We start from the raw sequence: 13267 nt of genomic DNA on the forward strand, positions 1-13267 counted from the left end.
TCCCTAGCCTTGTTTCTGTTCCAAAGGTAGGTTCATAATATGAGAGGCTATGGTATCTCGTTAAAGACTCCCTAAATCAATCAACCATGCATGGTCTTCTTCGCCTCAGTCGTCGTCAAATATCTGGTAAGTGTTTTTCAAAATAGTGTCAACGACACGAACCTGCCACCCAGCGTCTTGCATGTTCGGTCCTGAATTAGCACCCATGAGTGTAGGGCCAAAGACTATGGCCAAGTTGCTTGCAGTCATCCTGTTAGATGCCGAACTCTCCTGTACTCTATTTAAATGTAAAGTTAAGGCTCGAAGGGTAGCGTAATTAGGATCAGGAAGGCGATTGATGATGGCATGTAGAGAGTCGCGACGGACTATTTCATCATCATGCTCTGTGCTTATGTTAGTAGGGGAACAGTCAAGTGAGTAGATTTAAAAGAAAACTTACTTGCAGCCTCGATAAATGCAGGGTATTGATCGATAGTCAATAAAGGGTCTGGAAGTTCGCGAAAAAACTGCTTTAGAAGACCAGCCACACTATTGACATCGTGAAAGAAGCTTTCCGGGTTACGGAAGTCCACCTTAGATGCATCTGCGAATTATTAGCAAGACTGTCTCAAACAACCAATCGAATTGCCCAACTTGCCGTTATCGAACATTGCCTTGATATTCATTATATGAGACGCGGTACCAGATAACCGGTATATTCCTTCAACCTCGAGTCCAAAGAGGTCAACTGCTTGGATACACTGGTAGACAATCATTGGAACAGCAGAGCCATCTCTCTCAAAGAGCTCCTCGAGGCTAAGACCAAACACTGGTTTCAATGGTGCTAGGTGAGTGTTGTTACCTGGAGTTGGAGCCGATCCTGGTCCGAATAATGGTGCCGAGGATGGGCCATGGGACACTAGTGCATGCGTTGTAGGATTTTGCGGTGTCTGTTGTATTGCTGTCTCATTTTGAGGTTGTGGCTGGAATGGCAAGGTTGATATCTGGGGGGGTCCATCTGCACGAGGTGACCAGGTATTGAAGTCGGGAGAGGTAGATACTGGGTTAGTGGGCGATATAATAGGTGCAACAATGTGTTGCGAAAGGGATGGGCCATGACTAAAGCTTCTTTCGCGCTGGTGAGTTGGGGGACTGCTTTGATTGAAAGGTTGGCTCATATGAACCTGGTGAGATGGCTGTGGTGGTATTACGGGCCCTTGTCGAGCTTGAAGAGCGTTGGGATCTGATTGTCGCTGAGCGACATTCGGTGCGGGTTGCAAAACCTGTATTAAAATTAGCTGGACCTAAATCAATGAAATTGGGAATCTTCATAGCTAACCGGATTGCGCTCATATTTGATTTCCGTTATCCGGGATTGCATATTACCAGCGAAGCTACTGATGTAGTTGCTCAGGTCCTTAACATTATCAATTGCATGAACAACTTCACGGAGACTACGATTTGATGTCCCTTGCTCCTTTGCTTTGATAGGGCTTATGTTCAGGCCATTACTTAAAAGTAGCTTTTCGTTAAAGGATGCTGTTCAATATAATTAGTGTCATGTGTAGTATAGCTGAGCCCTCGTGACTTACCAAATTTCTGCATCTGCAATGTCAATGCAGAGTCGCATTCCTGAATGAGATCTTCTAGAGCTTTCACAGCCTCAGGTCTTGATTTCGACCAGAGCTCAGTTCGTTGGCTTTGCGCAGCCTGTACCTTGGACGCATAATCTGCATCGGCAGCCTGGACTTTACGGAGAAGGTCTTCTTCATGTTGCGCTGCCGATTTGGGGCCTTTGAGGCCAAATATCTTTCCCGGTTGCCTGTCTCCAGTGCGGGCTCTGTCGTACTCATCTGCCAGAGAGTCGTACTTCGCCTTCGACTTCTTCATGGCAGCTTCGGTGTCGGCAGCACGTTGTTCTGCTGCTAACCCAGTATTCTTCCAATGCTTTCTGCCCTTCTCTATATTCGAAGCCATTTCAATAAGATCATCATGCATCTGGTGTAGAGACACGCCAAATTGAGCCCCATTCTCGGCCATTCGCTCGTGTATAATCAGCACCTCTTCGTATGACTGTAGAAACGATCCGTGTCGATGCTCTGGTCTGCGAATATTATCTCCAGTTGCCTTACACAGCTTTTTTAACCCGTTCGAATGTTCCTCTTCCATAATGGACCTTTTCTTGAGAAAGAGTGCGAATTCCTGTTCCGCAGAGTCAGCTTTATATCCACGCAGGCATTGAAAGTTGGGGAAATACCTTTGCGGAAGCAATACTTTGTTTCAGTCGAGTTAACAAGGTTGATATTCCAATCTGACGCCATGGACACGTTTAGCTTTCCTTTAGCAAAGGGAAGAACCTTAGACAATTCACTCACCTCCGAACTTGTAACATCGTGGACTGCTTTTGCGGTTGCGTCTTGAGGGGTGGCAGGTCTTCCGGTTGTCTCGCCCTGGTTGCCGCCATTGCCAGCAGCATTGGACGACGATGTGGTATCGAGTCCGATGTCCCCTCCAAACGACATTTTGCAGATGAAAGATGCGAGTCGCAATCAAATGGCTATGTGTGGCTGTTATATCTGGGTACCATGCGGTATTTTCACTTGTAATGGTAGTAACTCTGTTGTTAATTCTGTTGTTGGAGGGATTTAAAGTTCCTTAGGTATGTAAAGGCGATACTCGGGAATCTACGAAATACCCATACCCATGTGGTTGCTGTTATGAGTGACCGGGACCAAATGCGACTGGATTCCGTGCAACCACGATAATAATAAATAAATAATAATGGTATAGTTAATCAATCGAGATTAGGGAGACGGATATTCATTGGATTAATTAACAAACTTATGGTTTATATAAATATATCCCCCATACTCGTTGATATCATAGGAATTTGACGCTTTTCTGATCGAGATACCCAGGGAGGTATGTAAAGGTCGAGGAACTCGAGCTCTGTCTATTGTTCGAGAATTCTAATCGTTTTATCGAGGTGATTCGAGTAGGTAAATGTTTTTATGTGACTACATATATATATACATTATACGCGCACATCACTCGAGCAGTCGATAATCCGTATTACCTCATCGAGTGCATCTTTGGCAATTAGTACGCCTATTAGTGTATTGACTACCTTCTTAGTACAGGTATTCTTATATTGACTACCGGTACCTCACTTCGAATCGCTAGCAATGATAGATTGCCTTATTGCTTAACTACCTCGAGGTCAAGGTTCCATATCAGATATTTGTGGGTATTTTCCCATGAGGCATTTTTGAAATGATATCGGATTGTGACTTTGGAGGTTGATCCATTTATAGCCCTAACCGGCCATTTACATTTTCAAGTGTGGCAGCGGCACCGACCTAGGAAATGCGCAAATCCTACTCGACTACCTACTAGCTGCCATTCCGCCCTTGCTACTCTTCAGAACTAAGAAGAGCATAGCCCCGCCAAGATAAACGTCAAAGAGGACTCTTGGCTGCACTTGATGCTATCGAAAGGACAAGCTGGGATCTGCTTTCATGAATATATAGCACTTACCAACTCTCAAGATCGCGAAATGTCATGTTCTGGGAAATTGACCGTTTGCTTCACCAAGCAGAGTACTTTTTTTCTATCTTGAACAACAAATTTCAATTTGCACTCAGAGATCACTGAAGCTGGTTCAAGGGACACCTGTCCTGTAGAACCTCCTTTGTCAACTATAACGTGGGACTGCGGGAGTATGGGCCGTCTGAATATCGTAGTCACTTGAGGACACAGACAGAATCTTGCCTCTTCGGCGACGAGAGCAGATCTGAATCTTCCCGCGAGTTCAAAAAACCGACCCACTGCATTGTTTCATAGAGACAGCCCATGTGCTGGCAGCTAAACCAAAATTCTACGGACAACGGAAAATAAAGTTCATAGAATTGCAGTTCAAAGTTAGAATTGTATTGGAATGGGTGCACACTTTATCTCGAAAATGTAATGATTCCGGCTATCTTTCTGTGTAGGCACAATTTTTGTAATGTCTCTCACGGACCGAAGCATGTTAGACGCAGTTTTGCTGTTGCATCAAGGATCGCTCTTCGCGAGCTGCCTGAATATCACAAGGTTGATACCAGGAATCTGAGCAACCATCATCTAGAGGTGGTTGAGAGATGCTGCTGGTCTGGAGACACTCATCGAGTTCCGTAAGCGGTGCCATTTAGCTACTTAGATAGATATTCAAATACCATGAAGGAGTACACGTGGCAGACACTTCTTAATTATCTCAGTTGTTCACTTATTGTTCAGATGTGTAAGATTCTAAATTTACGACTTTTGAATTATCTCCCATATTCAATCTCCGAAATGGCTATAAGCAGTACCGATGTCATTGCTAGATATGCATACATGTCAGCGACACGAAACCCACCGCTGACGATTCTCTCCGTGGTGCTCCTCTTAACAGAAATCCCCCTCATAGATTCAAGGGAGAATCACTTCCATCGATAGTAGATGAAATATACTGTAAAGCAGTGAGAATCTTCACAAGTATTGATTCATTGGATATACATTTTTCTCGTTGCTGGCCTCAGTAGGATGCAAGGCAATAGTGATGACCTAATTGCAAAAGTTACTAAAGCTGACAAGTCACTCTCCAGTGGCTTAGGTATGTTTCTCATAAACCTTACACACTTTCATTTTTTTCTCTCCTTACAAATGTCCCGTGGCTGATCGTGGACTTCTATGCACAGGGCTGCCTTCCAAATAATACATTGACGTATATGCTCTAAACTGTCAATCAATATGAACAATCCACCAGTTGTTGGTTCAGAAAAAGTATTATCGAGCTTAGTGTCTTTGGTTTCCTTCGCATCAATCCTCTCCTATCCAAACTCCGCCCAAAACCGGTGTCCACAATCGCAAAGTTTTCCATGGTTCGAATTCAAAGAAGAAAGACTAGAGAAGAACTAGGCGCGAGTGCGGTTAAAGTCGAGATCTCTTGTCAAGATTTCTCGCAACTCAAACTCAAAACCCAGGGAACCCTCCATTTGCACTTTTCTCATGGATTTCTAGAAACTTCACTACAAGCAGTGACACCACAGTCACAATTCTTCGTTCCTTATTTTAATACTTGCTCAAAAATCTTGTCATTATGCAACCCTTAAAATCAGAAGTTGCAGCGGCTCATAGAGCAAGTCTCCCCTCAAAGCCTCCAACGTGGAAAGAGACTCAAAGCCTACACTATCTCGATGCTTGCATCCTGGAGGCATAAAGGATTCATGCCTCTACGTTGGGAGTAACTTTTCGTTACTTATGATCTAAAAACTTTTGCCAGGCTTACTTCGGCAATTCGAGGTGCGAAATAACAAATTATATCTTTGGGTTTTATGGGGCCACAATGGATTTAGTTGGATATACGAATTCTGGGTGGCTTACTTTTTCGCGTGCTATAGTTCTCTCTCGCACATCCTCATGCAACCTTGGCAATTGATAACAGATGGCTTGTTGTTCAGACGAGTCTCCTTGTGAACCTGAAGTCGGGTATTTGAGGGAATGATGAAACGTCCCTACTATCAACATGGGTCATTCTCGAGAATTCGTGAGAGATACAGTGGAATCAGTATCAATCGTATGCGGATGATGTGCTGCATCTCTAGTCTACATCACACGGCTATAGTTGGATTATGATCGAATTATTTTATGTCGCGAGAAAATACTAATGATGAGTTCGTGAGTTTGATGAATTGTGTAGTTTATGGAAGTATACATTAAATGAATTGCAATTGGTATAATTTCAAATGGTGCATTCTACAGAACAAATTTGGTGTCGTGAAAGGCCTAGGATAGCAGATCGTTATTTTTCAGCAAAGACAATCCCCATGCATAGGCGATGGCATCATCTTTGTTGACAACATCACTCTTTCTCTATACAGCACGAAAAATTCAAAAACATTCACCAGAAATACGCAACAGTATCTTTCCCATTGATGACAGCCCTCTTTTCTCTTCGGCGTTGACAGCCCAGGAATAAGCAGCCAGCATCATCATTATCTACCGTGCTTCTTCTCGCGAGAGGAGTCATGACATCTATGAGGAGTCGGTAATCTTCACATCGAAAGTGCTAAGGAATACAGTTCCTGAGCTACTATTCACCCAGAGAGGCCATTCTTGCAGTGTTAATAAGCCGAGAGTTTATGCGCTACAACAGTCGAAGGATCATACATATCGAGCAGAGTTAAATTCAGCAAAAGGAATTTCAATTGCTCACTGTGACACTGGTCTCGGACTTGATGGTGGTCGATCCAATCATCGAGCTTGCACATTGTTGTGGGATATGCCAAGCGCTGATATAAGTACTTGACCGGGCACTGGGCTTAATGGTCTTTCTCAAAGTTCACTTATACTCGTACAATACCGACATATTCTTCCGAAAAGAGCATCATGCGAGAAACCACCAAAATTGCCAACAGATGAAAAGTTGCTGCAATGTAGGTCGCATCAATGATGTCAGAACATCTGACTTCTCAGCTCCTATGCCTATTCCCGTGTAGTTGATTGATCGTATAACATCGAGGAACAATTCTACTCAGATCTGCAAGTTCTCCGTTTCCGGTCAGCCCGAATAGTACGGTAGGTGATCATTGACAAGCTCTCGACTTCGACAGATGACGGATACCCACCATGAAGATTAAGATTATCGGAAACCTAGTTTCTACACAACAATTGAACAGTAACCAGAGTTCTCATTGCTGCACATATCCGGGGTCAAACGTTTTTCCAAGGAGCGATAGAACTATTTCAAATCAGAGAATCTTTCTATCAATGATGAGACAGGACCAAGGGGGGGGCGGGCTCTGTTCTTTTTGCTGACGCTGATGAAGAAATGAAAGCACACCATTTTGAAAGAAAGGCTACTAGCGAAGTGGAAGAATATTGACCGACTTCTGCAAGATATAACTCGCCGAAAATTGGCATACGTTGTTGATGATCAGACTATTGACCTGCTACGCTCTGGGTATTTTGTCATTTGTAGCTTTGACTGTGAGATATCACCGGCATACCACACAATCAGAATCACTCCTTGATAGATGAGATTATCTCACAAAATCAAAGGACTCGTTATGTTAGTGATAATATGTTATCTTATTTGGCGTGAGCGGATTTCGCCAAACTGACTGAATACTTGGGAGTGTAAAAGCCCGTTCTCGGCTTTAGGTCAAGTCCCTATACATAGCCACCCAGCAATGAGCTAGACAATGAGTATCACAAACTTTTGTGGATATGTACTTTCAACTACTTGTATGCTCGCGGGTTGTGTGTAAAAAATCGTGATTAACACTCGCATTTCAAACGACAGGCAACGATTTTTTAGTCAACCCTAAAAACCTGCAGGCAACTGAAATGCAATCCCTCAATTGAGACAGAGGTGGTGGCGTACAGTCTGGCACATTCTGAAAGTAAAGATTTAAGACGTTTTACTGATCGTGGTACCTTGAAGTAGCCTGTCGAATTCGAAATTTGCCACTGCATACAGAAGGGTCACCCAGTCTATCGTAAGAGTTCGAGCGGTGCTGAGTTGTACAAACAAAAATCTTGTGCAAGCGATATGATTTCATAATTAAGCTGTCTTGAATAGTATCTAGTAGAGTCTATGGAACTCGAATATTGTTGTTAACATGAAAGAGCTCGCCTTTACATGATGTGCAGAATTGATTCCTCCCTTACAATATAAGTGGTTGGCGGAAGGAAATTAATCTATGCCTGCTTTCGCCATCATAAGCTCCTGAAAATGCACCAAACATCGATTTGGAAAGTATTAGTGATTGGCCAAAGGATGGAGATATCAGCCAATTGGGCTAAGGCTTGCGTGTACTCAGAGATCGAGTATTTTTCTAGACAGTGTAGGCAATAGTATACTATAGTAAAACGGTGGCGTGTATGAAGCTTTTAATACAACAGATAGTACATATTGAACAATTGAATACTCATTACTATGGATATCACTTAAGATAGATATCTACGAAGATATATAGGAAAACTGAAATATAAAAATCTAATCCTAATAAAGTTTAAATAATTAAAAGATTCAGTACATATAATAACTAACTAAATATATAAAATTAATAATAAGATTATTAAAGCTTTCCTCTTTATTTCAATTAATTAATTCAATAAACCCTTTTCTTTAGTAATTCAATAGTTCTATAATATTAATATTTAAAAATATAAAAAGATCAAAATATTCGATAATATTAATAAAATCTAGGAATAACCTTATTCGTATATTTCGGCTTATTTTATATCAATCAAAAGTCCGTATTTTCATATTTTGTTAATGATATTTAATATTATTCTAATATTAAATATCTTCAATAATATTATACTCTTAGACTAAAAGACGTCAAGCTAACAGGTACATCAAAAATACATGAAAGAATGATTTACCATGCGAAATCCGGTTGAGTCATCTCATTTCTTAAGGGGATCTGAAAATAATCTATTCTGGACCTGATGTTCAATCTTATCACCAGCTAGCTCTGTATTTCTGCGGATAGTATTGATTCAAGCTAATTCACTCGAGCAGTAGAACTCGATATCAAACACGTCTGTAGCATTCTACATACACGATACCATTGCTGCAAAAGTCACTCATCTCAACATTACAAGTAGACACAATTCTCGCCAATATATAGAAAGTTCGAAGTTTGATTCCAAACACAATTTCTAATCCATATAAGAAGCTCTTGATGTGCTTATCCATCAGTCATGAAGGATTATCTATATCACTGATTAGGAATTTTTATTTTTATTATGTTGACACCGATCAATACATATCGATACTCAAAATTCATCGAATAGATCAACATTATCCTACTCGATTAAAAAAATACTGTCAATCGCTTGTCCCAATACAAATGTCCGGAGGAAGACAGTCCGAAATATAATCTGAATTCTGGCAGTTGCACACGATTATATGCATGCAGTATTCAGCTATTCCTTCGACAATTCCTTTATCAATGCCAAGAGACTCCTTCTCCTTCTCCTTTTGTACAAGATTTTGGAACCCATCAACATGATGCATGGGTTCCTCGGTCAGAATATGGCATAGATATTGCAACGGAAAGTCGGTGTTGACGAAATGTGAGCATGTAAGGGTCTACATAAATACTACCTAGGCAACTCTCAATTCTCAATCTCGTCGTCCCAACCGGCTTTCGAGCTTATTCTCCTCAATATTGAAAAGTTACATAGCTTGAAAAATGGCCATTCTCCCAGGCGCTTTCCCAGACAATGTTTCCTCGGAGGTTAAAGCATTCCTAGAAAAGTATTTCCAGCTCTCTAACGCAGCATCTTCGCACAATAATCATGAAGCAAGTATGTTATTCATTGTACATGTTGGGCATTTACTAAACAGATTTGAAGACGAACAAGAATTCGCAGAGCTATTTTCGAACGATGGCATATATGAATTTGCAGAAGAACAAAATGTGGGGCGCGACGGTATATACTTCGTCCTAAGTCATTTTGGTCATTGATTAACTTCGTTATGTAGCAATCATATCTTTTCGCAAAAAGCTTTTCGCTAATGTTCCGCATCGTGAGCATCCAGTCGTGAGGATTTTTACCTTTGGATCAGATGATATGAACCTGATGTGTTACGGGACCGTTGGATATAAATTATCTGATGATACAGTAAATATGCAAGAGTGGGCAGCACGATACGAGATAGTAAAGACTGGACCAGGTGACTTGAAGTTCAAATATGTCCAAATCATAGTCGTAAGTATCTCAACTCATGACGGCACCTACAGGCCAAAGTCGATCAACGACTGACAAGTTTTCACGTAGAGCCCCGCCCGAGATTCTTGAGACTCTTGGAAAGAAATTGAGGAATCTGGAAGATCGTGGAAGTTACCACCTCATTGAGATCTACTTTCAACGGAAAGAAGAGCTTTTGTTATATAATCATTATCTTCTCCGCCCCGTACAGTGCGTGAAAGAACGAACGATCATATATATGCTTTGAGTTTTATTTCTTCGCTGTGCCTTCCACTCGTTTCTTGAACATTTCTACTGTGACTACCAGCTAGATTGTCATATTTCTTGGTAATATCTTAGACCTATGATAGAAACTAATATATATGTATATACATATATATTTATCTTGATCGGAGCTTCATCTCTTGTAGGCAGCTGTTGTCCCCATTTACAATTGAAATCGAAACAAAAATAGAAGTGAGATCGTTTGAATATTACGAAAGGAACCATAATTAATTAAAGTAATCTTTGTATGAAAACTTTACTAAATTTCTTTACGTGAAGATTTACTTGAAATAAGATGAATATAACTTATTAGTAGTCTAAAAATCATTAGAACACATGCTTTTTGAGAAAGTATAGTTAAATTGTGATTTTTATTTTCAAATAATTTTAGATAATTATTAATGATAATATCAGGGAGCGATCACCTGATAGGGTTTATATAATAGATCTACTGTTTCGAACGTATTCGGAATACTCCACGCTTTTATAGGCTAGCGGTAAAGTAGTTAATCCTAATAGATAATAGTATTAAAAATATAAGAAGTATTTTAATAATATAATAGTAAAGACTCGAGCGTAGTAATAATCAACGATTAAGAGATTAGTCTATAAATATATTATATTAAAAATCCATAATATATAGGATTTAAAATACAATTTATAACTAAAAGCTAATTGATCAAAAAAAAAGTATAGATATCTTATATATAAACAGTAAAATATTTGAATTTAAAAATTAATAAATCAATTAATAAATCGAAAATAAACAATTTATAAATTAAAATTAAAAAGGATGTTAGAATTATATTAATTAAAAGCTTTTTAATAATATAATTTTTCTATTAATAAGTTACAATTAATAAAAATAAATAATGAATAATAAAAAAAATTAAAAAAGATTAAAGATTGAAAAATTTTAAAGAATCGAATAAATGTTTTTGGATTATGTTTAAAAAGGTTAAATTTTGTAATAAAAACTAAAGAATGAGAAGAGAAAGGGATAGGAAAAGAAAGAAGAAAAGAGGAGAGGAAGGAGTGGATAAAAGTGAGAAGAGTTTAGAGATTTCGAAGATTTAGAAGCGGGAGACGAGGGAGAAGAGGTTAGAAGATTTGACGATTGAGTTTAGAACGATTTCGAAGATTTAGGCTTTGCAGTTAGGCGTGACGCTGCGCTTCGTAGCGCGTAGTAAGAGGCTAGCGAAAGATACTATTATTATATTAGTATGATGATTGTTATGTAGATTATTATTATTATGATTATTCTATTATTATCTTATTATTATTATTTTTGGTATTGGTATTATTCATAGATCAATTATAATAAAAAATAATTATAATAATATGATAATTATAATAATATGAAATTAATATATGAAATTTTATAATAATTCAAACTTTTTAATACTTAAAAGCTTTATAGAAAAATTTCTATTATAAACAAAAGATTTCGAAAATATATACATATATATATATATCAAAGCTTTTCAAAAAGATTTTATTTTTACAAGTTTGATTTTTTAGAAAAGATATATTAATATAAATATTAATGTTCTATTATTACATCCATTTTTTTTAAAAAAAGAAAGCTAGGTCTTTTGAAATATTTATAATATATTTAATATAGATATATAATATTATTACAAAATACTAATCTTGATAACTATTACCTTATATAACCAATAATATATTATTAATTGTAATTAAAAGAAATCATCTTTTAATATATATTACTAAAAACAATAATATTCTAATATCATTAGACTTATTATTTCAATGTCATTCAAATTCTAATATATTAAATACAAATTGAAATCAATTATATAATTATCATATTCTATATTAAAAGATTAGATTCTCTTATTGTTAGTATAACATTCATAAAATAAGAGGAAATAGGAAATAACAGATATTAAAAAGAAATTATATATTATTAATATGTTACAAAAGAAAATAAATATAAGGTTCATCAATAATGAATTATGAATTATAATAAAATAATAATTCTCCAAAACAATTCGAAAAGCTTAAAAATAAGGATGATTTTTTGAAAGAAATATAATACGATATTAAAATTATTTATAACTTTTCTAATATTTTAGAAGAAATTAAATCAAAAGAGGGAAATTAATATGATAAGATAAGAAGTATAGAATTTTTTTTTAGAGATTTTAAAAGATTTATAAACAAAATAGTTTTGAATAAGATAAATAATTTAAAATATTTGAGAAAGTTATTCAGAAAATTGTTCGAAAGTCTTGTTAAAAAAATAAATTTAAAAAATAGATTTTATTTCGTTTTCTCATTTACTTCATTCGATTAAAATTAGATATAGGTGTATCACATAATCTTAATATAGCTATATAGATCGAATCGATTATGAATTTACTACTACTACTATACATTAGAATAAAAAAAGAATCATTTCTCAATAAATGAAGCTTTTTTATAGAGAATTTATAAGAATAAGTTATAGAAGCTTTTTATTAATATTTGTAATAATATGGATATATAATTTTATTTGAAACATAAATATTTATTTTTACAGCTTTATTATTCTAGCTGTTTGACCTCTAGAATATACTCTAATCTTTATTATATTCTCTAAACAACTATTATTATTAAATATATTCACATCAATATAATATTTCGAAACCAAAATATCTTGAAATTTTTGATTTTGTTATATAAAATTAACTTTTTATATTCTCTATAAAGTCTTTTCTTTAATATAATAATTGTTTTTATAATAATATTATTCAACAACAAGCTTATGATTTTAGATTTTTTTTTAATTGTTTAATTCTTAATTGATATATCTAATGAATTTTTTAATAAATTCTAATAAATTATTTATAAGTGAAAAATAAAAAAGCAAAAAATAAGTATTTATATATTTGCTTTTAAAATTAATCATTTTAATCAAAATAATATTTCGAATATATGGAATATTATAAAAAAACAATTTGATATTTTTATATATAAAATTCAAAATAAATGTATAACTATTACAAATCTTATAATTTTATTCAAAAACTTTATTATTTTTTATAAAAATGTATTTAATATAATCTTCATAAAGAAATTTAGATGCTTTATAATTAATTTTATAATTCTTATTATTTTATAAATATTATAGTATTCTTTATACTTTTCAATATTTATATTCAATGCTCTATTCATATTACAATTATTATTAATTTAAAGATTTTAATAAAGATAATTAAACTCGATGATATAAATCATATCAAAAATGATGTATTTTTTTAGATTCAAAAAT

General features: G+C 35.9%; 2 protein-coding genes across 2 annotated transcripts; one reads left to right on the plus strand and one right to left on the minus strand.

The window, feature by feature from the left end:
• Positions 1-105: 105 nt before the first annotated feature.
• EAE98_010903 (uncharacterized protein) lies at positions 106-2501 on the minus strand (the record flags this gene model as incomplete). Its single annotated transcript, XM_038958525.1, has 7 exons — positions 106-383; positions 440-583; positions 638-1262; positions 1319-1518; positions 1572-2181; positions 2237-2290; positions 2355-2501. The coding sequence occupies 7 exons, from the start codon at positions 2499-2501 to the stop codon at positions 106-108; spliced, it is 2058 nt and encodes a 685-aa protein (XP_038805185.1).
• Positions 2502-9082: 6581 nt separating this feature from the next.
• EAE98_010904 (uncharacterized protein) lies at positions 9083-9982 on the plus strand. Its single transcript, XM_038958526.1, has 4 exons — positions 9083-9321; positions 9370-9447; positions 9500-9726; positions 9796-9982. Exons 1-4 carry the CDS (start codon positions 9207-9209, stop codon positions 9814-9816), a joined length of 441 nt encoding a protein of 146 aa, XP_038805186.1. The 5' UTR covers positions 9083-9206; the 3' UTR covers positions 9817-9982.
• The last annotated feature ends 3285 nt before the right edge of the window (positions 9983-13267 follow it).

Source organism: Botrytis deweyae, assembly GCF_014898535.1.
Source record: "Botrytis deweyae strain B1 chromosome Unknown BDEW_041, whole genome shotgun sequence".
NCBI classification, from domain to species: domain Eukaryota; kingdom Fungi; phylum Ascomycota; class Leotiomycetes; order Helotiales; family Sclerotiniaceae; genus Botrytis; species Botrytis deweyae.